We start from the raw sequence: 25,325 nt of genomic DNA, 5'->3' as shown, positions 1-25,325 counted from the left end.
CCTTAGCGGGCCCTCTGAAAACCTACCAGGCACCTGTGTGGTCTCTGACTAGTCATACCCAGCCTGCCACCATCAGACATGTTTCTGACGTCAGGGTGAGAGCCAGCGCTCTCAGAGACCAGAAACAAATCCTACTGTGGGCAGAGTTGCTTCACACCTCTCCCAGGCTGTAATGGCCTTCCAGGAAAGGAGCTTCAATGGCAATGCCCCCTTTTAAATGCAACCCAGGCATCTCCAGATAGTGGAGGATGCGAACCCCCCTGTCCTGCTCCACCTTTGGCGGGAGGACAGGCGGGAAAATTAGTCAGATTAGGAGGTGTGCCCACATTCAGCCAGCACCACCACTAAGGCGAGGAAGGTGATGTGGACAAGACTTTTCCAATTCCTCGATCTTGGCATGGCAATACTTAAACCTATCAGGGCTAGAATAGTAGGTAGCCTACTGGCTAGTACTTGTCATTCCCTTTAACACCCCTACATTTAGTATTTAGGTGGCATCCCTGGACCTTGCAACTTAGATTCAACAGACACAAAGAAGAAACTGACACAGAAGAGCTGCTGACCTGAAAACTAAACCCCTGCTGCATAATTTTGGCATCAAACCCTGCCTGCTGCCTTAAGGACTCAACAATCATGGTGTGCTGTTTCGTCCTGCAACTCTGAGGCCTCCAAAAACCCCGGAGCCCACCATTCTTCGATAAATCACCACTCCCCTGCAACCACAGGCACCAAACTGCACAATCTGGGTTTATCGACTTGCTGCTCCCCGGCGACTCCAATGCAACACCCAAACCAAAAGTGGTACACCAGTTACGGAGGATCAAATCTGTCTCCCCACCAAGTGTGAAGACACCAAGCTATACAAGAGGTGTGCCACACCAATACCCGAAATGCCAGAACCTCTGCTGCATACAGCATGACAAAGAGTTCACTCCGGACTCCAACTGCCCAGGCAGTAAGCATCTGTTGAGGGACGTCCAGACTCCTGAGACTCACTTTGTGAGTGGCCCAGTTGTCCCGGAATCCCCTCTACAAACTGCCTGCTCCTGACCGCAAGGACATCTTGACGCATGCAGCCCGGCTGACCTATCTGCTCTGCACCCAGCCCGACCAGCCTTGGTATGACGATCCAGCTGTGCTCCCGTGGTCCTGAGGCGTTTGCGACCTGCTCCGAGAGGGACCCCTCAGATTTTTCTTTAACTCCCTTTGTGCAATGTGTTTTCAAGTCACCCCCTTCTTCGTAGCTCGTAGCGCACTAGCTACCAGCGACCTCAGCACCCTGCTCCCGGCTGAATCCGATCCAACTGTGTGATTTTATATGCATTTTCTTATTTCTTCCCATTGACTTCAGTGGTGCATAATTGCGCACAAAAGTAATTCATTTTGCGAACTTTGAAAATTGCTATCTTAAAAAGTACTTACTTTAGAACGAAGTTCTTGGTCTCAAACGTTATATAAAAATCGATTTTGTTTTGCAAATTGGTCTTGGATCTATTCTTGAATGTGTGTCTCATTTATTCCCTCTGTGAGTACAACAAATGCTTAGCACTACCCTTTGATAAACCTATCTGCTTGCCCACACTACCACAAATAGAGTGTTAGTATTATGTACATTTGCCTCTGGATACCAATCTGGGTCTCACTGGACTCTAAAGAGTGTACTTTGTTTTAGTGTACTATATAGAGAGATGGCATCATACAAAGGCCATAGAGTAAGGATAAGTCTGGTCTGCAAAATATGTACTTTTTGATGCATAACATTCGATGGTGCAAGTTATCCTATGATAGGAAAGTGTCTTCCTCAATGCATTCACTGGCTCAGTGCTACAACCCAACTCAACCTCAGAAAGGTTATCCCTTCTGCCTGTGATCCAAATTCCAACCCCCAGTGCTCCAGGTTGCTGTCTGCCTTGTGTTGCAAGCTCTCTTTCGTGTGCTTCTCCGCAGCAAAACCCCCTTCCTCCTTTGAACTCTGTGGCGCTTTCGCATTTATGTGCTTTTTCCCCCACCCCATGTTGCTCTCACAATTGTGCTGATTTTACACCCTCTGCCCACACACTCCCCGTTGCTCCCCAGGGCCACCATCTTTTTTTTTTTTAACTGGATTTTTGGGGGCAGACAGTAAATTGGGCCTTACGCATTAATAAAGAGCGCTTTTGCTTTACTTCTTTTTCATTTTTTTAAATTTATAGATCCATCTTGAACCTGCAAATTTAAAAATATGGTGTTCACTTCACTTTGTAGACACACTAATAACTCATGCTCTCACCTACAAAATGACGCAGCCACTTATTTTTTTTAACCTTTTGGCAATGTTGCGCAACATCGTCCAAAGCTGCTGACAAAGTCAATAGGTCCCAAATGCTTGACCTTTCTGCTTAGCCAATGCCTGTTTAGTTGTTTTGATTGATGGAACCTTGGTGGGATTTTTGCTTGACAGCTATCTCATATGTCTCTGGTTCAGTGCTGAACAGAAGACCCTCTACATGTTGTGAGATGAAAACTAACTATTTTTTATTTTATTTAGCCAATAAACCCAAACGTTGTAGGCACAACCAGATGAACAGCTTTCGCTCACCCTTCTTCATTTTACTCCATGAGTAACCACAACTATACACATGTAGTGACATGATACAAGTAGCCTCGCCCTTGTATACATGACAGTGAAAGACAACTTACACTTGACTGCATTGATGCCCCTCTTCATCCATACACCAGTGTCTCAATACCTTTTGGTCACTTCTTTCACTTCGCTGCACGTCATCGACGTCGCAAAACGAACTTGATAAGAGCACAAATCTGGTCATCATGTAGGACATCGAAACATTTCCAATCTAGATCCCAATACACAGGCACACTCACAGAGCTTCAAGGCACTTGTTTGCAAACTTACTTCAGTGCCATAAATAGTAATAGAAATGCAACTAGAATGCATTCCATGGCACATATCCTTCTAGGAGAGAGAGCCTGTCTTATGGGGTTCACATCAGCATTGCGTACCAAATGGAACAGGACATGACCACCTCATGGTAAGAGATTTTATTGCAGTTGTAACTTTTCTAGCACTGTCTTCAGCCTGATTTTGGCCCCAACTTCCAAAAAGTGTGTTCCAAAAACTACTCACCTTTACACTACAGGCGCTGCACACTGACCTGTCGAGAGAAGACGGCAAGAATGAGAAACACAGTGATACATGTGCAGCAGGGAAAATACAGTGAGCAATGAATGGCAGGAGAGAAATGGCGATCTGTTATACACAGGAAGGTTTCACTCTAAAAATCCAACTTTTGTTCTCCCTTCTTGATATGCCCAGTCATATGCTGTCAGGTTTTACTTGTTAAGCTGATCTGTTGAACCAAGCTAACAATCTCTTCTTCCAAACAGGGACTCAAAGCTCAAACGCTGTGCGTGGGGATCACTCAAGAGTCTCCCTGCTCACACACTGCATAAGATATTGATCCAAAGGGACTCACTGCTTATGTACCGCATACAGTGTTAATCTACAGGTTCTCCCTGCTCGCACACTGCATACAGTATTAATCCAAAGCGACACTCTGCTTGCGTACTGCATACAGTATTAATCCTCAGGGTCTCCCTGCTCACACACTGCATAAGATATTGATCCAAAGGGACTCACTGCTTATGTACCGCATACAGTGTTAATCCACAGGGTCACCCTGCTCACACACTGAATACAGTATTAATCCAAAGGGACTCACTGCTTACGCAAGGGCATTCAGTATTAAACCTCAGGGTCTCCCTGCTCACACACTGCATATCGTGTTACTCCACAGGGACTCACTGCTTATGTACCACATACAGTGTTAATCTACAGGGTCTCCCTGCGCGCACACTGCATACAGTATTAAATAAAAGCGACACTCTGCTTGCGTACTGCATACAGTATTAATCCACAGGGTCTCAACTGCTCACACACTGAATACAGTATTAATCCAAAGGGACTCACTGCTTACACAAGGGCATTCAGTATTAAACCTCAGGGTCTCCCTGCTCACACACTGCATATCGTGTTACTCCACAGGGACTCACTGCTTATGTACCACATACAGTGTTAATCTACAGGGTCTCCCTGCTCGCACACTGCATACAGTATTAAATAAAAGCGACACTCTGCTTGCGTACTGCATACAGTATTAATCCACAGGGTCTCTCTGCTCACACACTACATACAGTATTAAATAAAAGCGACACTCTGCTTGCGTACTGCATACAGTATTAATCCACAGGGTCTCTCTGCTCACACACTGCATACAGTATTAATCCAAAGGGACTCACTGCTTACGCAAGGGCATTCAGTATTAATCCTCAGGGTCTCCTTGCTCACACACTGCATACAGTGTTACTCCACAGGGATTTACTGCTTATGTACCGCATACAGTGTTAATCTACAGGGTCTCCCTGCTCGCACACTGCATACAGTATTAAATAAAAGCGACACTCTGCTTGCGTACTGCATACAGTATTAATCCACAGGGTCTCTCTGCTCACACACTGCATACAGTATTAATCCAAAGGGACTCACTGCTTACGCAAGGGCATTCAGTATTAATCCTCAGGGTCTCCCTGCTCATACACTGCATACAGTATTAATCCAAAGGGACTCACTGCTTCCGCAAGGGCATTCAGTATTAATCCTCAGGGTCTCCCTGATCACACACTGCATACAGTATTAATCCAAAGGGACTCACTGCTTACGCAAAGGCATTCCGTATTAATCCTCAGGGTCTCTCTGCTCACACACTGCATACAGTATTAATCCACAGGGTCTCTCTTCTCGCACACTGCATATAGTATTAATCCTCTGGGTCTCTCTGCTCACACACTGCATACAGTATTAATCCACAGGGTCTCCCTGCTCACACACTGCATACAGTATTAATCCACAGGGTCTCCCTTGTCGCACACCCCATACAGCATTAATCCACAGGGGCCCACTGCTCATGCACTGCATACAGTATTAATCCACATGTTCTCTCTTGTCGCACGCCTCATACAGTATTAATCCACAGGGTCTCCCTGCTCACACACTGCATAACGTATTAATCCACAGGGTCTCCCTTGTCGCACACCTCATACATAATTAATCCACAGGGACCCACTGCTCATGCACTGCATACAGTACTAATCCACAGGGTCTCTCTTCTCGCACACTGCATACAGTATTAATCCTCCGGGTCTCTCTGCTCACACACTGCATACAGTATTAATCCACAGGGTCTCCCTTGTCGCACACCTCATACAGCATTAATCCACAGGGACCCACTGCTCATGCACTGCATACAGTATTAATCCACAGGGTCTCTCTTCTCGCACACTGCATACAGTATTAATCCACAGGGTCTCTCTGCTCACACACTGCATACAGTATTAATCCACAGGGACCCACTGCTCATGCACTGCATACAGTATTAATCCTCTGGGTGTCTCTGCTCACACCCTGCAGACAGTATTAATTCACAGGGTCTCCCTGCTCACTCACTGCATACAGTATTAATCCACATGTTCTCCCTTGTTGCACACCTCATACAGTATTAATCCACAGGGACCCACTGCTCTTGCACTGCATAAAGTATTAATCCTCCGGGTCTCTCTGCTCACACACTGCGTACATTATTAATCCACAGGGTCTCCCTGCTCACTCACTGCATACAGTATTAATCCACATGTTCTCCCTTGTGGCACACCTCATACAGTATTAATCCACAGGGACCCACTGCTCATGCACCGCATACCCAGTCCAGCGAGATTGTCACATAGTTCACTTTACAAAATACTCTGTCTTTATGGTCAGAGATTGAAGAGTAAACACCAATCCCCATGTTACACAAATAAGCAGCTATTTGTCAGAAGATATAGCCTGACATTTGACCTTTGTCTGTGAACGGCACAGCAAAGTGACAAGAAAAATACAAACCTTAAAATCATCTTTATTGCTCACTAGCAGCCCGTCCCGATGTTGTCCGGGTATGAAATAGAATGTGTGTAATGTGTGTATTTGGCAAGGGCAATTTATTTTAAAATCTCGCGGTAGACAACATTTTTTGTTTCATTAGAATAGGGACAGAGAAGGCCCAGCTGCAGCCCTGGTTAATGTTAGCAGGCGCGTGTAATTGGTGTAGTGATCCGCCGCCTGAGCGCGGCTACATCCCTGGTTGATGTTAGCAGGCACGTGTAATGTCGTTGAATGAGAGAGTTATCAGCCGCGTGTAAATCCGTTTAATGAGAGAGTTGAGTGACAGCGAGTAGGAGAGGCTGCAGTAATTGTCCCCGCAGACACGCTCATTTGCGTGTTCCCCCGCTTGAGGCCCAGCTGCAACCCTGGTTGATGTTATCAGGCGTGTGTAATTAGTGTACTGATCCGCCGCATGAGCCCGGCTAGAGCCCTGGTTGATGGTAGCAGGCGCGTGTAATTTTGTTGAATGAGAAAGTTCAGTAACAGCGTGCAGGAGAAGCTGCAATAACGTTACTTACCAGGCCTCCAGGTGAGCGCGTTTGTCACGCCCCCAGCACACGGCCACAGCAGACGATCTTCTGATTAATGTACGACCCACATGGCATGAAGGGCGGAACGTAGCACATGCCCCCAGCGTTTCTTACGCCCCCAGCGTGCCCCTTGATGCGGCGCAATTGCGTTCACATGGCATGAAGGCCGGACACACGCCCCAGCGTTTCTCACGCCCCCAGCGCGTCACACCCCCAGCGTGCCCCTTGATGCTGCGCAGCAACGTAATTGCCGCTTGTATGTGCGACTCACATGGCATGAAGGGCGGACACACACCCCCAGCGTTTGTCACGCCCCCAGCGTTTGTCGCGCCCCCAGCACACGCCCGCAGCCCACGATGTGATGGCCGTACCACACGCCCCTAGCGTTAGTCACGCCCCCAGCCCACAGCACAACACAGACACGCCCACAATGACACGGTTCTTTTACCTTTTAAATGTATAGAGGAGTTGGCCTAACGGCTATGGCGCTCGACCTCGGACCTGGGGATCTGGGTTCGAGTCTTGGTAACGACGCCAAACATCCTGTGATTCTGGGCAAATCACTTAATCTCCCCATGCCTAACAAAAATGAATGAGTGTCCTCATGTAATGTAACTGGTGCTATGTAAAGCACTCTGATACCTGATTCAGTTCGGGTCAAGTTCGCGCTATACAAAACTCTGCCAAAAAAATATGGTGGCCGTCTGCATAGCCTATGTCCTTCTGCTGCAACTGCCCTTTCCAACGCTGTATTGGGTGTTGTGATTGGTGCTGTGGTTACTGAGATTACCCGCCTCAAAGGTTTGGGCTCTCTCTTTATAATATTAGTATGGATTTACCTTCTCAACTCCAGCCTGGGTATTTCTGGGGGTGCTACAGCACCCACGCTTCCCTACTTCCCCCGCCTCTGTCGGTACCAGAGACCAGGCATTCAGGTGGCATCTGCTGAGCCAGAAGTATGTGGGACTTAAAATAACCATTGTATGTGATGTTGGTTCACTTAGAGTCGGTGTTTGATGCGTAGTAATGACTGCATTGTAATGGCTATTCCCCTCGTTTGAAAGTATCCGTGGAGAATAATCACAGGCTTGACTCACTTGGAACAATGGCTTATTTACTCACGCCACTAATGTGACTGAGCACGCATAAGTAAGTATGCTAGAGGATGATGGGATCAGAGTGGGGAGTGGACCACTCCTTTACCAGTAAAATATAGGGATTGGCAGGGGGTGGGGGGCGGGTGTTAGTCCAGACATTTATTTTATTCATCACCAATGTTGTGACTTGGCTTAGCAATTGTTGTAATGATGCTCCCTCATTAGGAGGATAGTTATGTGGGAACTCCAAGCCACTTGTCTCCACACGATGATGCGAATGAGAACTTCTTAAACAACTTTCTAAACTACTGTTAACAGGAATCAGTTTACGTAAAACAACACTTATGACATTTAACTCACAAAAATCATTCTAAAACAATCTAATTTTGAATACTATTTGCCTCCTCTCTTCTTGAATTTCGCAAGAAGCTGAAGCCCTGTCTTTTCGAGTAAGCTCCCAGCGTTGACCTCACACACCTGCTACAGAGCGCCTCGATACCCTCACGGGTGATCGGCGCGCTATAAAAACACCAATAACATAACATAACCTTGAAACTGTCAAATACTTTGATTATGTGGTTATCAGGTTTAGCTGATAAAGGCTAACGTGGCAGCTAGATCCAAAACAGTAATGTTATTTTTACACAGAGGGCAGGTGCTATAGCTGTTTGTGCTAGAAATCTGGAGAGCTCTGTCACCTGTCATGCCTGTCTACAAGGCCTAGGCAGGTGTGGCATCCAGTTATGGCACTGAGATCTGGGGTCATACTAAATGCATATTCCATCACCTACTGAAAGTGGATTTATAAAAGCTTCAGTGTGGTTACCTCTAAGAATGCTCAATGTTTCTCTTTCTATCGAATAAGTGCCAGTACTCATTGATACAAGCAAATGTCTGATGTTCATAATGTATTTGGTACATAGGGAGAGCTATGAATATTTGTATTTCTGAAGAGCAGCCCTCAAGGAAGTGAAGGAAATCTGTGCACACACATAACCATCAAACATGTAATATGACAATTTGCGAAATTAGAAGAGAAAAGCAGTTGACGCTTGTTGATCTCGTTGTTTTAATGCGCCAGCCGATACGTGTTTCATTGGAGTACAGTACACTCCAATTCTTCAGGGCTAGATCCTAATAGATACGAAAAAATCAATCCCCCACAACGTGTGATAATTCCAACCCAGTAAGGGTATCTGAAGATTGTTCGGCGGGTGGGGAAGGACAGTCAAAGAGAAACGCTGTATCGGTGTAGTCGGTAAGTAAAAGCCGGTATAGAGGTCTGAACAGACGTGGGTGTAACGTCAATGATTGATTAGATGTACAAATTAACTTGGTAGTGTCACTCCAATTGTCCCAAATGGCTCCACAATGGCCTGGTGGTCTGTCCAGTCCCGAGTACGGCGTCTTCCTCGTGGTGATGTGATTCAAGGAAGTAACATCCATTAAGGGAAGTGGTAATATTAAATCGTTTAAATTTGTTGCAGCCAGTTTCACTTGATAGGGCTGGGGAATGTCTGAAGTAACCTTGGAGAGATAAATTCAGGTGATGCCAAAATAGTAAAATCCACTAATATTTAATGGTGTGAGCAGGTAAATGTATGCCCTAATGTTGGATTACTTATTGGTTAATTTCTTCCATATAAGACCGAGCCCCTTTTTGAATAGGGCTTAAATAATGTAGAACCTCAATTTGCCAGGTGACCCGTCTTGAGATTTTGTTTGATCACTCTACCTCTAGCTGATTCTAGCTAGTCTTTGACAACCCAGCTTAGATCAGCTAGCTACCAGCCTTTTTCACATTGCTCCGTGTGCCTGAGAGTCACTTTTTATTCTTTTTTCCATGGTATAAAAGAAATTAGAAAACATTTTTACTATTATTTTTTAGGAATATTGGCAGGTTATGTGGGGAAGCTCTCAGACAAAGTAAATCAGATACTTTCGGGTCAGCGATCTTTTTTGCTTTTGCTTTCGACGTGGCAGCTGCGGTCTAAGAATATTGCAGGCTCACATTAACAGATTTATTAGGCAACACCACTAAGATTAGGAGCTCAGTTGGGGACACCTGACTGTGTAACAAACACCGTTTTTAATACAGGATCTGATTCACTTGTGGTGGATTCTCTGCACTCGGGGCGGAGTCTCTGCACTCGGGCAGATTCTCTGCCCCAGGGGTGGAGTCTCTGCACTCGGGCGGAGTCTCTGCACTCGGGCAGATTCTCTGCACTCGGGGTGGAGTCTCTGCACTTGGGGCGGAATCTCTGCACTCGGGACGGAGTCTCTGCACTCGTAGCGGATTCTCTGCACTCGGGGCGGAGTCTCCGCACTCGGGCAGATTCTCTGCCCTCGGGGTGGAGTCTCTGCACTCGGGCTGAGTCTCTGCACTCGGGCGGATTCTCTGCACTCGGGCGGATTCTCTGCACTCGGGGTGGAGTCTCTGCACTTGGGGCGGAGTCTCTGCACTCGGGGCGGAGTCTCTGCACTTGGGGCGGAGTCTCTGCACTCGGGGCGGAGTCTCTGCACTCGTAGCGGATTCTCTGGACTCGGGCGGAGTCTCTGCTCCGGGGGCAAAGTCTCTGCACTCGGGCGGAGTCTCTGCACTCGGGCGGAGTCTCTGCACTCGGACAGATTCTCTGCATTTGTAGCGGATTCTCTGCACTCAGGCGGAGTCTCTGATCCAGGGGCGGAGTCTCTGCTCTGGGGGCGGAGTCTCTGCACTCGGGCGGAGACTCTGCACTCAGAACAGAGTCTCTGCACTCAGGCAGAATCTCCACACTGATAATTCTCAGTGAGGAGATTCTGCCCCTAGTGCGGAAACTCCCCCAAGAGTGCGGAGGCCCTTTGTGAATCAGACCCGTAGTCTTTGTAGAGCTTGTCTTAAAGAAAATAGGTGTATCTAACAAGGCCGTCTGCAGACATTTGTTTGGGGGGGGGGCCTAATTGTAATGTTGTCCATCTTCTGACCCTTTTGTACAATGTCAAAGAGTAGGGGCAAAGTCAACAAAGGGCAAGTGAAAAATCCAGGGGGGAGAAGCGCCCCCCTTTACTCCACCGCCTGGAGATGCCCAAGCTATGCCCAGATGTTGAACTTTTTTTATGTGTTTTTAGGAAATGTTTATGCAAGATATGTTTTGAGAAGGAGGCATATCTCTTACAAATGTTACATTTATATGTTTTATGAATGATAAAACCTATTCAAAATACCCATTCACTAATTACAATTAATGAGGGTTTAAATTGGGATTGGAATTTCCTTGAAAGTCTCTAACTTTCTGTTTTCTGTTTTAAGTTCTTCCCCTCAAAAATAAAAAGGTTTTGCATATAGTTTCAATGCAGTAAACCCCACGACCCCTCAGAGAGCTTTCTCTCCTGAATCTCTGTTCTCTTTATTCTTTTCTTTCTCACCTCTTGCAGAAAAGGCAGGTGGCAGGCCAGGAAAACAATGGAAATTTCACCCTGCAGCAGCAACAGATCTAAAAGGCAAAAAAGAGCAAAAGTGAGATCAGAGCAATGATGTATTCTGCCAGGCTACTAAATCAATTTTCACTTCTTATGTGCCACCCCGACAGCGCACTAGTATCTCTGTGTTGTTTATACTGCTCTGGGTTTCTCACAAATTAGCACTAAAAGTTACTGATTTACCCTTTTTTTAGGCAGTATGGATGGCTCGAGATCACCACAGGAGAGTTTTAAATGGTTCAGGATATGGTCACTTACCTATAAATATATTTTACTTAGGCTTTAAGCTGGCTTGCCCAGAGGACATCAGATCAGGATCTGTCATTGTTGTTCAAATACATGCTATAAAATGTTTCGAAATTGGGTTGCATTAGATCTGTATAATTGGATCTTCTAATAGTTTGGCAGCGATGGCTCCACCTCTAAGGCGGACGAATGTCACCCCACTTGCAAAAAGGAAAATTAGAATGATAACGCAATTCTATTATCATTTTATTTTTTCGTACAGCACCAGTTTGGTTTTTACAACTGGTCAGGGTGGGGCTGGGCGGTGTTACATGGAGGAGTGCTTGATACATCATCATAAGTGTGCATGACGGTTTGGCCAGCCCTATGGAGCCGGCCAAGCTGTCTTGCGCACTTTAGCATTTCTCCACCCAGCTGTGTTGTACAGCCAAGTAGAGAACTGTCCCAGGCTCTCAGTCCCTGTCTGATCGGCAAACCAAGCCGCTCAGACCAATCACGATGCTGCTGCATTGCTGGCGACAGCAGCATCGTGATTGGCTAGGGGAGTCTGGGAACCTGTGTCCTTCCTGCTTCCATGCGTTGTGGAGAGAAGAATGATAGACGAAAGGTGGTGGCCGACAAGTAAGTGAAATGTTTTTTTTTCTACCTTCCCTCCCCACCCCAACTCTACTATTCAGTAGCAGCTGACACTGATTGAAGGCCAGGTTGGAAAGATACATCCAGTCACTTAGGGGTGTATTTAGGGTTTGGCAGGTTGTATTTCATCCCCCCAGGACAGCACTAGAGTGCACTTCACCACCCTGGTAGACTATAGCGCAACATATTTAGAGATCTCAGCTAGGTAGGCAGCAATTTCAGTGCCTCGGGTGAGTGTGCTGCAGGCACTGAAGATTTTCTTTGTGGACGCCATATTCAGTTGGTGCGCATAGCAAAGCTTTTTGTTTTTTTCAAAAACAAACTCAAAACTCTCTAAATAAGCCCTTAAGTTTTTAATTGGATGTTGACTATTGCATAACTATTTAACAACTCTACCCAATTTAAATAACAACTGGCTCGACGTTTGCTCGTTTTATCTGAGTGCAGCATTACTGTTTTTATCTGAACTTTAACTCAGGGGGACCCCTCTTGGCAAATAAAAGACAAGGTTCAGAAGACATTGAACATGCACAGAAATATTGTAATCGGTCACAGCAGGGTGCAGAGCTTAAGTCGTATGTTATTTGTTTGCCCATATTTGATCTACATGCATCATAGGTTTATCAAACCTTTGTTTGCAAATGGGTCATTGAGGTCTACTATTCACGCCTTGTATGTTTTATTTAATGCAAATTGCATTCCTGTGTTTTACAGACTTTTTAAAAATGTTAAGACTTTTTCATTCCCTGTGATTGTGCTATGTTGTAATTGATCGTAAGGTGCATTTGGTCCAATCTCAATTGAATCAATAAATAAATAAAACATTGTGTGGCTTCTTGATTAGGAGGGATAACAGATTAATGTGTGGCAGAGAGAAGTCAATGTACTGTAGCACAGCAAGCTGGTAAATCATTAACTCATTCCCACCTCATCATTTTTAGGTCTCGGCTAGACAGTGCATGCACTATCTGGAAGCGACATGTTGTTTTCAATCTGTCGGCTTCAGCCCGCCCATAGTTTTACCAATTGCTCACTACATTACTGCTCTCGTATCCTTTGTTCCCATTTGACGATGGCATGAATGCTTTATTCTTCTTCTTGTGTTTAGCCCTCCCCCAGAGCATGGACCAAGTACTTGTGTCCATCCATGGCTCCCAATTTAGGAGCTACTTTTTTCTTTGTGTTTGAGCACTCCATATGAGTGCTTTTGTTTTCAGGCTCTCTCCCATAACCCTATTCCTGTTGCTTCCTTTACCTTCCAACACACTTCCCAGTCTGTTCTTTTTTCCCTGAGTGATTGTGCAATGGCACATCCCCTGCGCCATGACTTCTGTGGAGGAGGCTTGGCTGCAGGTATTGTACCTGCACTGTCGGGGCATTGACATTGCTGCATGCCCAGCAGCAAAAAGGAACATGCCAGCTGCCGCCTGTGCTTTGTTTGTTTAGATGTGCGCTGGGTTTGTGTTTTCAGGCTTGCTTGTCAGTGTAGAATTATTAGTCTCATTGTCATGCGGTTGGTTGACTGCTGGGGTTGTGATGCTGTTTTTAGCACATCTGTGTGTTTTAGAGTCTCGTTTGTTTAAAGCCAGGGCTCAGCCGCAGGAATCTGAGAAGGGTGGTCTTATGTGCAGAGCCCTCTAGTGTGCTGATTCCTCACCCGATGTAGCTCTGGTGAGGAGCCACCACCAGCGGTTGTCACTGCTTATCCGCCCTCAGAAGCATGTTCCCAGAATAGAAGACTGCCACCGAGGCTGCAGCCAGGAAAAGGGATGTTTTAATGATGTACAAAGTCTGCAACCTGAGCAAAAATGTACAGTTTAGCTAAAAGTGAATCCCCCGCAGTGATCCTCTCTAATTTGAGGAATGTCTTCCATGTTTGTTTGCAGCATTTCCCTTAAATGCACGATGTTTGGTAGCAATGAACAAGGCATACTTGTGCATATGTTAGTAGGAAACAATTGAACTTACGAGCCAAAAAACATATTTCGAATATTAAAGTACTTCCGCTGGAAAACCTGGTACCCGATTACTTATGGCAGACCTGTTACAAGCACTTCTAAATGCAAACAACATGTACAAATTGTGTAATACGTGTACTATGTAACAGAACCACCAACTTTTCTTCATGATTGTTTTAGTGTTGATGGAGCATGACTAATAATTTAGTTATTTGCTTGTAAAGTGTTAAAAAAGACGCCTACTATGCCATCTGTAGTAATTGTGACCTTTTAGCTTTGCAGTGGTTACAGTTTTTGCTCTTCATAGCTGTCATATAGGACTCCTCAGGCAGTCCTCCAAGGAAACCAAAGCTATATTTACAATGGTGCAAATGCAAAACTTGGGGTCACTTCGTAGTCATGACTTTAATCCGGTCTTAGTTTTTTCACCTAATTGAGCAGTAACTGGGGAACCTGCGATCATAGTTCCTACAGGAAACAAATCCTCCATAATATGGTAATAGGTGATCGGGCCTCTAGCTGCATACCACTATTTATTTTGCGCCTTCCATATTGAGGTTTACAGTGCTTCGACTGAGGAACTTATTTAGGTAAACAAAGCCAGGCTTCATCGTCCACTAAGACAAAAAAACACATTAGCTTTGAGCGTAGTTATGCACCACAAGTCTTTCTATCAGAGCAGATGTTAAATTGATGTCGTTGGATGTGGGCTGGTCTATGCCATTGTATATTCATACCGGGGCCTCAGAAGATGTTTATTGTTCTCCCGAGGTACATGGTTATCTCCTGTGGTGTTGGTTAAGAGAGTAGTCTGGAGTGGATTTTTGCACTGGCCGGGCTCCTTCCTTTTATTCTTCTTTCATGCGGCCAAGAAAGGTTTATTACTTTCTCCAGAGGCTTGTGGTTGGGATATCTTGCCGACTTGCAGGGGCGCATATGGATAGAACCTTTGATGCTGCGGTGCTTTGGCCCATGATTTATATTCGGCTGCAAAAGAATGCTCCAGGCAGGGTGCGGTACTAGGGCTAAAATACCTATTGCCCGTGCCAATGCTTGTTTATTACAGTTGTTACTATATAAGGTGAAGACTCCCCATGGAGACATAAATATTTAGATGGATTGAGTGCCTTCAAAAGAACCTCATTGACTGACTTTAATGTGACACATAGATAACTTAACTAGTAGAAGAGTGGTGGGAACTTGTGGAAACATTGAAATGGTTTCCTTCTATCGCTGCATCTCCTTGGAGCTAAGTGCTAAATCTGAATCCTCCTTCAGTGCCTCCTTTCAAGCATATTGAAAGCTATCTTTAGCACAGAGGTTTGAGGCTGCACCCAGCGTCCTTTGGTTTTCCCTTTAACCCCTTCGATGCCCATGACGGAACGGTTCCGTCATGAGCGTCGGTTGAGCTGTGCTCATGACGGAACTGTTCCGTCATGAGCCCGTTGGCTCATTAGAACCTTCAGCATAGCGTGAAAATTCGCGCCGCGCTGAAGGTGTTAATAACTTTAGCACAGTGAGCACAGGTCCATGGTCTTTACATTCTTTTTTTAGCACTGTGATCATAGCTATCATCCATATCCATTCTTCTCTGGTTGATTTCTCTCACTTATCATGTCAAGAAACCCTCCTTCCATTTAGAAAAGTAATCACAGTGGCATATAGCTGTGGATTTTTCTACACCTTCTCTAGCCCAGTGATCAGAGAAGACACCCAACCTATGCATATCCTTTTCTTGTTGTTTTGTTGGTATATGGCGGGGTTATTCATCACAATTGTCATGTGTGGTGCACAGAAACCTTAGACTCCTACCCTGTAATCCTTTAGGGCGGTGATCATAGGTGGCACCAAGTAGCCTCCTGTACTTACACTCTCCTTTTAGCAAAGTGAACACAAGTGGCATCAGGTGATCTCTATCACATACACTAACCTATAAGTAAAGTGATCAAAGGTCAACTATCTCTTGTTCTGACTTTGTTTATGCAGTTTATATTAAGCCCCCCTTTCATTTCATAGTGTGGTGATCACCAATGACATCCATCCATGACACTTACCTTTCCCCTCTTTAAGTTGTTATAAAGCTCCTTGTACTGGAGAAATTTCTCCATCTCTGCTTTCACCAGCACCTTTCGCACACTGATCACCTCCTCCACGGTCAAGGCCAGGCTCTCCACAGGATGACTGAACTCCTGCTGATGATAAAGTAACAAGAGAAGAACACAGTGAATGGAGGCTTCTGGTGGTCTCTCCTCATCTATGTACCATGGATACCTAAGGAAATGTCTTCTGTATATGTGTGTAACAACACTGCACTGCAGCCATAGCTCTGACAAGTTCTCTGCTTTTCTGGTCTAAAACCTTTGACCATCTGCCAGTGGCCTGCTATCTTATTCCCTATAATTTGCTAGTAGACAGAACCCACATTATTAATCATTTTACATGTCTAAGAATGGAAGCATTGGTTATTGTATGCATTTTCAAACCTCATTTGCGTCATTGGTTAGCCATTCATCATAGCTTGTAATCTTCCACTGTGCTTAAATGATCTCCTGCACGCTAACAAGGCAAACATTAAAACAAGTAGGAGTCAAATGTGTACAGAGATGCCTTCTAGGCTGGGGAGGCGAGAACCTGTTCAATATTCTTGATGTCCTGGTGCTTACCAACCACAGATGTTTTGAGTGCCCGTCTATGGCTGGACTCAACTCAGATTCTGTCCTTTCTTCAACCAGAGAGAGGTTGCCGCGTTCCGTGTGGAATGCACTTGACCCACATGGTGCCTGGTAACCAACTGCTGACACCCCTGGAATTGAGAGACAAGGAAAATCAATACAGCATGATAAGATCTCTCTAGAGAATGCTGTGTTTGCATGCTTCATGTACGTCATCAATCATGAGTATGTTGCATGGATAAGTTTACAAAACACACTTAAGAATACTCCCTCGTTACCTATCTTTCTTTTTTTCCAATTCAATTATGAATTCGACATAGGCTGTACATACAATTAAACCATAACAACATACAGAAACATATACAGATTTATGATTTTGTTTATTCGTTTTCTTTCTTTTATCAAAAGTTATTTTTCTGTTATTTATCGTGTAAACATCTCAGATGAATATTATAGACATATGTACATCACTTCATACTATCCTAACATTTTCATGACTAAACATCATAACGCCCCAGGTGAAGAAACATTGATCTAAGCATTCCAACAATCTCTCATACATTCATACATTCAACTACATTCATATTCCATTCACAACTACATATCTCTGGAAAATCGGAGACATAGAACTTGTTTCAATCTCCTTGACCACTTAAAGCAACTGCATATGGCAGGATCTAAAAAGCATTGGTCAACGCGTTTCGGTGGTTTAAAGAAAGGATAAGCACCACCTTCATCAGGACCTGGCAGATTACTTAGTCTCTACACCCAGGGGATACTCTGACTATTTCTTCAGCAATGGATATACAATTGTGTTTGCCGACCCTCAAATATTATTTATTATTGCCGTTCTCCTCAGTATTCACTTTAATGTGCATCGCCATCACTGCAAGTACAGGTTCTTTCCACTTAAATAAGTAACCCTTAATCTGTTTACTTTGATCCGGCAGTAGTGTCTTATATGCTCATCTTTAACCATTCCATTGCAGCGACATTTTGTAAGTTAAAAAACAGAAGCGTTATAAAACTGAATCCAGCAGGGCTTCTTTCATTAACGCCGAGACTCGGATAACTTCACGGTGGGGAGACGGTCACGCAAACGCTCAAAAGCCAAGGATAAGTTAAACAAGGGGGCTGCAAGTTTGAATCCCATACAGGTTAGGTTTTCATACTCCCCTCTTCTTTAAAAATGCAATAAACAAGTCGTGAAAATGCTTTGAAGCCATAGAAGTATACACTAAAAATAAGGAAACATTACCTAGTAGTCATTACATTTCTACAGCAGGTGCACTCTTCCTAGATTCATAAACGTAGACAATTTTACTGAGTACCATTGTTATATACTTTTTTGTTAAAAAAGCTTTCCTGGAAACAAATTAATAAAAATGATAAAAACACTTTTTATCAAAGTTCTCTGAAACTCTGAAAAGGTCTGTTCCTTTAAATTTTTCTGTAGCCACTGATCCAATTTGTCCTTGTGAAAAACACTGACAGGCTCGTCAGCTTTCACATCTATATTATGTTCACTCTGCCAGCCTGGCCCACAGCCAAGGCGCCCCAGGCCTGTGCTGCTTTTAGCTCACTTGCAGGATCATAGCACTTTCTGATTCAATCTGGAATCCAGTGGAGGATCCATGAGCCCACTACAGCAACTCTCCTGCAGAACCACACCCAGTCATCTATCTACAGCACAGCCATTCAGGAAAAGGCCTAGACGTACACACTCTTAAGTCATCCTTCCTTCTGTACAGATATAGAGTCTGATTTAGAGTTTGGCGGATGTGGCGGCGGTCCCCCCTAGAGGGCGGAGGAGCGTCACAAGCACAGCAGGTACACGTAATAGTCATTTTTACTAATTTATTAGAGTCACGCCTGTTGACAAGTGTTGGAGTGGGGAGGGTGGGAGCAGAGCTGATCATTGTAACAGCAGGATCAGGATGATTTGTGAAGCTGGCTGCCAGTGCGCATGTCAGATTGCCCGGCCCACTTGCGATGGCCAGCTCGACATGCGCACTTCAGATTGCACAAATCCCAGCCATGTTAACCTGATTGCAGGCACAGGCACCTAGGCTCAAAAGGAGCACTGGGTTAGCCTGCTAGAACCAGTCTTGTTGCTTCTCTCAGCATGAGAGCAGCGCCAGGATTGGTTAGGTTCGCGCTAGGACGTCATCCTGAAGCACCTTCCTATGAGAGACTCCCCCAGTTTTTTCATCCCACTTAAAGCCCTGTCCCCTCCCTTTGTGCATAAGAACACTCTGGGAAGCTTTTCAAATGGAAAGAAGTGGATTGATGGGCTAATGAAGGAAGGAAAACGCCAAAAAATGGGTGATTGTCCTCAACATCGGGAGAGTCGGAATGTATGCCTAGAATGCCTTATGCAGGAGGAGGCCTCAACAGAGGGGGTTGAGATGAAGGAAGGCCTGAACGCCATGAAGCAGTGGTGAGGCAATGTGCGGCGCTTTACAAACCATCTCACAACAGAACATGTCAATTGGAGCAAAAACAATATACAGACAGGAAGGTATGATTGTCAGGGCAGTCAGTGTCTTTGTAAGATTGACAGAGACTCGAAACTAGGAAGGCGGGTGCGTCTCTGGTGGGCTGGTAGGAGTGGGTAGAATTGATCACATATCAGGCCTGCTAGAACGGGTGCTTTATAATTAGGGCTCCCGGTTTTATGGTATTTATTTTTTGGCAATTTCCGTCTGTATTTATCCATATTTATGTTTTGCTAATGTTATCTGTATTTATCCATATTTATTCTAGGTTTTGTGGAAAAAGTAAGCTGAAATTAGTATATTTCCACCTTTATTTAACTGATAAATATGCACTCAAGCTTGAATGTCTGCCAGGTTTCAGTGCTGTGAACACTCGCAGAAGATAAATCAGTGCACTTATATGAAAATCGGCACATTTCAGTATTAACTTTATGCATATCTACTGCTGTTAAAGCCTCTTTACTCAAATTCCTTTCTTTTTATCCCCTTATCTATCAATGCACACATCTATTGGCCTGGCAGTCATGGTAGACAGTATTTAGAATTATTCAAAAAGCAACCCAATTTGTATCCACATTTAAAAATAAATACAGACAAGAAAATGAATGTTTTGTGTCTGTATTTATCTGTAAAAATCAGTAAAAACGGAAAACAGGGAGCCTTATTTATAATATATCAGGCCGGGCCCTTTGAAATATCAAAGCTGTGGCATAGGCACACACGTGTCATGCTGCCACATCATGTGATTGACTTTACCCCATCTCTAATAGCTATTCAGACACACCGCACAACTAGGAAATCTAAATTTTTACCTTAACCAAACCTGCTGACAGTTCTCTTAAAAGACTAGATACTGAGGGTGGAGCTACGCTGGCAAACAAGATGGCTGCTTAGGCTCCCGGCTCCGCCGACCTCCGTATCCTGCCAGATGATCCTGTCCACTATCCTGTTTTAACGCCCTACCTCCGTGTAGATGACCTGTTACGCACTCTAATGGTGTAATCCTGAACTTTTGATCGGCTTGTTTGACGGAGTTGCGTCGAGTCTAAGTTAGTGGCCTAGTCCAGCGGGGAAGCCGGGGCCTCGAGTATCTGCATGGCCGGGTTGTAGTTCAACAACATCGGCCGAGTGATTCCAGCAGGGTCCGGTCCATCGAAGTGGAGGTTTCTTTTTTCGCCCGGATTTGTCGGCGATCGTCTGCCAACTCAACATCGAGGGAGGAGTGACTTGGTACGATATCGACTGTGGGTTGTGGTCCCCGTCCCGCGGGCCCGGGTTTTGGCTCCCGCTGGGGTTTAGGGGCTCGGGGACTTGCCTACGGTGTAGACGGGCGGATTACTGCCGCATATAACGAACAGTCACCGTCCGACGCTGCCCGTTCCTGGTCCTGTTTGCTCCCCCGGGGATACCGGATTCACCGGGGGAGGTGATTATGATTGGTACTGGGCGAGAGATAACGGACCGAACGGAGCATGAGCCATCGCCGAGGTCAGTACTGGCAGTGCTCGGGGCATTTCATTCGTATATGGATGCCCTGATTCACAAAATTGATACAGGCCTATCTGAGATGGTGTCTGGGGAACCGGACCCTGCTCAACTGCTGGAACAACAACCGGCTACGATTCAAGCGACGGCCATTTTGATTCTGTGCGAGGACCCCGTGAGCCAACAAGAGTCGAAACCCTCGTTTGGTGCTTTGGAGAACTGTATTCCCGAGGACATGAACATATCGCTAAGTCTTCCATCATTGCTGACTTTGGATGTATCGATTTACGTTCCCCTCCCGGAGACTTTTGTTGTTGACTGTTCTTCCACTTTGTCTTCATCCTTTCCTTCCTTGGTGACTGTACGATTGCGGGAAAAACTACATTGGGACTATTCATCCAAGAGGGCACCTTTTTGTGTGGCTGAAGTTCCCGTGGACTCATTGACTGCGAGAAGTAACAAACTGATTTCTGTTGGATTCCTTTTCCTCTTTGACTCTCTTGTTGGCATGTTAGTCTCGCCGGGAGGGGTTCGCGGGATGGTTCGGAGGGGTCAAGGCTGAGATCGATTGACCGGGGCGATTGATTTGGCTCAATTGGGTGTTCGAACTGCAACTGTTGGACTTACGTGAGGCTGGGCGGTGTATTATGGCTCCCCCTAATTTTCTTCTACTGTGGTCTCTGATACACTCGTATTTTCATTATAGGGGGTGCCGATCTCTGGTAGGGGAGGAAAGGGGCTGGGAGCCTATACGGATATGCCCTCCCCCATGTTTTTCTCTTTTTCCATCTTTGGAACCTAGTTAGTTGGGGCGACAGGCACGCTGCTAGTTGGGGTTAGGCGACAGCCATATGCAGGGGTGCAGGGTGGGGGGATGGGTTTATTATTTTCTTTGTGTGTCCTTTTCTTAGTTTCTCTTTCCTTAGTCTTTCTGGTCTTTCCCTTTTAAAATAATTGGTGGCATATCCTGATAATTTTTAAATTCTAATGTCCGGTGGCCTCGCTTCTTCTATTATCCTGTTTATATGCTGTGGGCGGGATTGGATGGCTTGTGCTTAAATTGTTTCTTGATTGTATTGTCGCATTAGCTGTTTTGGACTTATCAACGCAGGCGCATCAGGGATCTTCCTGTTGTTCCAAGTCTATCCTGTCAAAGTAACTATCCAATCCATTATTGTGTATGAATGTATGGCGCCGGATGTGTCTACTTCTTCTTGATTTAAAATAATAAAAAGATTTATAAAAAAAAAAAGACTAGATACTGTATACAGGCATATCCTAGTGTACCTCATACCAAGAAAACCTTGTCCGACGACGTCAGAACAGTAAATCATTCTGCCATACCAGCTTTAGGTGTGCCATAGTAATTTACCACTGCCTTGTCTAGGAACTTCACTATGGGGGGAAGTTTGTTTTTCAGTGACCATGTTGTCCGCCTCTTCGCCCCATGCGGCATTAAAAAAGCTCGCGGCGCACACGCGACTGCATCCACCCCCTCCAGCCCTTCACTCTAGGCCATTCACTCAAGCATATCCAGGAAGGGCTCAGGGCCCATCCAAGGAGGGTAGTCGTTGCAGGCAAAGGTTGAAGATTTAGAGCACCGTTGGCTGAAGGGCACGGACCAGTGCAGTTTCGCGCACAGCCACAAATATGGCTAACACCATTGGTCAGGGCCACAGTGTAATTTGGCTCATCAGGTGGCAGGCGGGGAGGGGCTGCCTGCCTTGGGATCACCCGTAAGATAACCCACCAATGTTGGCATATTTGTAATGCTAATAATCCTGCAGCAGTTTTCTCCACAAAGAAGGTGTCTTGTATGGTTATTTCTCTAGGAGATTGCTGTATGGGGGGATGGTGAGTGTTGCTGATATTAGCACTATGCTGCCAGAGTGACTCTGGCCTACATGGGTGGTGTCCTCTGCCTCCACTTCCAGACTAAGCCGCAACTACTGAGCGGTAAGCGCACATAAAGAAACAGCGCACATGCTTTAGCTGCTTTTGACTTATCCGAGTAAGGGGGGGGCGCAGGCTGGGGAGTTTGTTGGGGTTGCGTTTGGCAGTTGCTTTTATTCTTGCTGCGTCACATGTTCAATATAGCAAAAATCTCCCTGTCCCCTCTCCAGTGAATGCCAAACAAGCAGTGTGTGCCTGCTGTCATTTAAAAATTATTTTTTTAAATACGGATTTAGAAACATTCCTGTTTCCTCACCCTGGCCTAACGACAATGCTATTAGTGAGTTGTTGTACACCATAAATGTGGTCTAGTTTCTTCTGATACCGTAAGCAGCCTTATATTCTGTGTAATCAAACATAAGATGACTTGCATTTCTCCATCCTAAGTTCACGTAGACGGTGTTATGTGGGAAGCAGCAAATTTACCAAATAGACGGACAAACTGAATGGACGCACACTTCCCTTTTCTCATCTAAGCCCTATGAGAAACAAAGTCCTCAGGTAGTGTTGGCAGCTAACTGAGGGAATCTGGTAATGTAGGTTAAAATGTCAGCATTCCCCTGCTTTAAAGTGCACCTGGCTTCCTTTGAACCATTCTCTAATAATTTATGAGAAAAATGTAATAATTAGTGAGACTAGGATCTTCGGAAGTAACCAGTGGTGTTGGACAAGCTAATGCAGAGACTTTCAAGGCACCAATCAAATAACCCACATTAGCTTTATCATCAGCTTACTAAGCTGAATGAAAGGCAAAATGCAGAGTTAGGGCATCCAGACATTTGTTTAGCATCTTCAAATCCCCATAAGACGTGGCATTAAAGGCATGACTTTAATGGAAGGTCCAGTCCTCTAGCAGACAAGGATTCTTGTCTTAAGGCACATTCTAATTCCTCAATTGCTGAATCAAGTGTGACTGTTGTTGTGTGGTTTACACAGGAGCCTGTGAAAAATCCAGTGACAGCTCTTGTAGTGGACCTAAGGTCTCTTCATCAAGCCTGATTTCTGAGTGGCACAATCTGTCAAGAACTGGGCATCCAGTCAGCGTACCTTCCTTGTCTTCATCTGCCAGAGATAAGGCTACGCTTTCCAGTAGCCACTATGTCCCGGGTGTCTAAAAGCATAACAGGCAATAGGTGCATTCAAGAAAGAGCACAATCCGCGGAAAAAGCCAGGTGGCAAAAATCTTCCCAAAAGATTGAGACAGGTGGTAGAGATTCTAGAGTTGATGAAAAGCTGGAGCTGAAGGTAGATCTGAAGCCAGAAAAATACACAGACACAAGAAGGACCTGGGAACAATTCAAAGGTCTCAGGTTTCCAGCTCTTCCAAATGGGCACCCAAGTTACTACTGTGGCTGCTGCTGGTAGTAGGCAGAAGGACTTGCCTCATGACTAGTTCTCCAGTACCCAACACCAAAGGAGGTACGTTGCAGTGTCCTACGGGATCCTGATGAGATTTGTCTGCTTTCCCTATGTTGGAACCACTGCAGAAGAAGGCACCACTGGAGAGCTCTCCTATACCAGTGTGCATGCATGACTAACAGTATGCAGTAAGCCAGAATAGTAAGTGGAGGACCTTCAGGACTGGAATCCGAGCTCTCTCCCTAAACATCAGAATTCTATCACAAATGTCTGAAATTCTCTGGGGAGGAAAAAAAGACTTTGAGAGATATCATGTCCAGTACTGCCCCCTACTTCGCCTGGAAAACTCCATGTGCAGAAGTTTGATGGGAAAGCCTAAGTTGAACAGCAGAGATGATGTGGTGTTCAGGTGGTCCACCAGCAATAGTGATGAGCTCACCTCTAGCAGCCAATTATCCAGGGATGAGAATTGTGAGATTTTCTGACCTGTGCAGGTGTGCAGCAACCACCACCATCACCATACATGCTGATATTAACCTGAATGGGAGGACTGAGAATTGGTAGTCAGTAGTGCCTACCAAAATTCGCAGCTACCGTCTGTGGGGCTATAGTATCATTATGTGGAAATAATTGTCCTTCAAGTCAAGGGCTACCATCTAGTCTTCTAGTTCCAGCAACAGAACCACCTAAGTTAGGGATAGCATCATTAACTTTTCCTTGTGAAGAAAGGAATTCAAGGCCCTCAGATCCAGGATAGGTTGCAGATTGCCGTTCTTCTTGGGAACAAGAAAGTACTGCCAAGGTACTTTAACATTAAAAAGTAATGTTCCAAGCCGTGTCACTCCTGCATTGGTCAGATGTCCATTTCAGACGACCACCAGGCCTGCTTATGGCACTTGGGGCCCAAATATGAATTCAAGTTGTGCGAGTATTGTGGCCTCATGCACTCCAATGCCATGAAGAAGTGGGAGGTGAAACTGTTCATGGCAAGCATGCGACAACCACCGGGCTCGGCATTGTTTGAGATCCAGATGAAGAACCAGTTTGTGTTGTCTCCCTCTTCGAAGTCATCTGTTCCACCTGGTGGGCTGCCTGGTTGCATCCGTGATTATATGTACAAGTAAACTTTTTGAGGACAGCTGTGATATGTATTAAGGTATCAAACCTGGGGTCATTGCACCCATTTCACAGTACTAATGGACAATACGCTGCAAATATATTTGGATTTAACATCTTGTACATATAATCAAGGATGTAACTTACTTTGAATCACATATTCATTGATCTGGTATATGAGTTTATCGATACAAATAAGAGACGTTGCCATTTGATTTCAAGTCATATGATCCCTGATGAAGTTCAGGAGAGATATTGTGAACGAAAAGCGTTGGCTGGATGTTTTTGTACGTATATGGATTAAAAAAATCTTTTATGGATCTTTATGTATTATAGTTTTTT

The 25,325-nt window shown here is 45.1% G+C and overlaps 1 protein-coding gene across 1 annotated transcript in view; it reads right to left on the bottom strand.

The window, feature by feature from the left end:
• Window positions 1–25,325, bottom strand: part of SPIRE2 (spire type actin nucleation factor 2) — a 230,843-nt gene that overhangs the window by 15,792 nt on the left and 189,726 nt on the right. The window contains exons 10-13 of the mRNA XM_078670918.1: window positions 16,564–16,703; window positions 15,955–16,092; window positions 11,007–11,074; window positions 3,125–3,152 (exon numbers count right to left, since the gene is read on the bottom strand). Of these exons, the coding sequence (XP_078527044.1) occupies window positions 3,125–3,152; window positions 11,007–11,074; window positions 15,955–16,092; window positions 16,564–16,703 (374 nt within the window). The remainder of the gene's footprint in view (window positions 1–3,124; window positions 3,153–11,006; window positions 11,075–15,954; window positions 16,093–16,563; window positions 16,704–25,325) is intronic.

This window comes from Lissotriton helveticus, chromosome 12, assembly GCF_964261635.1.
Source record: "Lissotriton helveticus chromosome 12, aLisHel1.1, whole genome shotgun sequence".
NCBI classification, from domain to species: Eukaryota; Metazoa; Chordata; class Amphibia; order Caudata; family Salamandridae; genus Lissotriton; species Lissotriton helveticus.
This window is presented reverse-complemented; position numbering and strand designations above follow the sequence as displayed.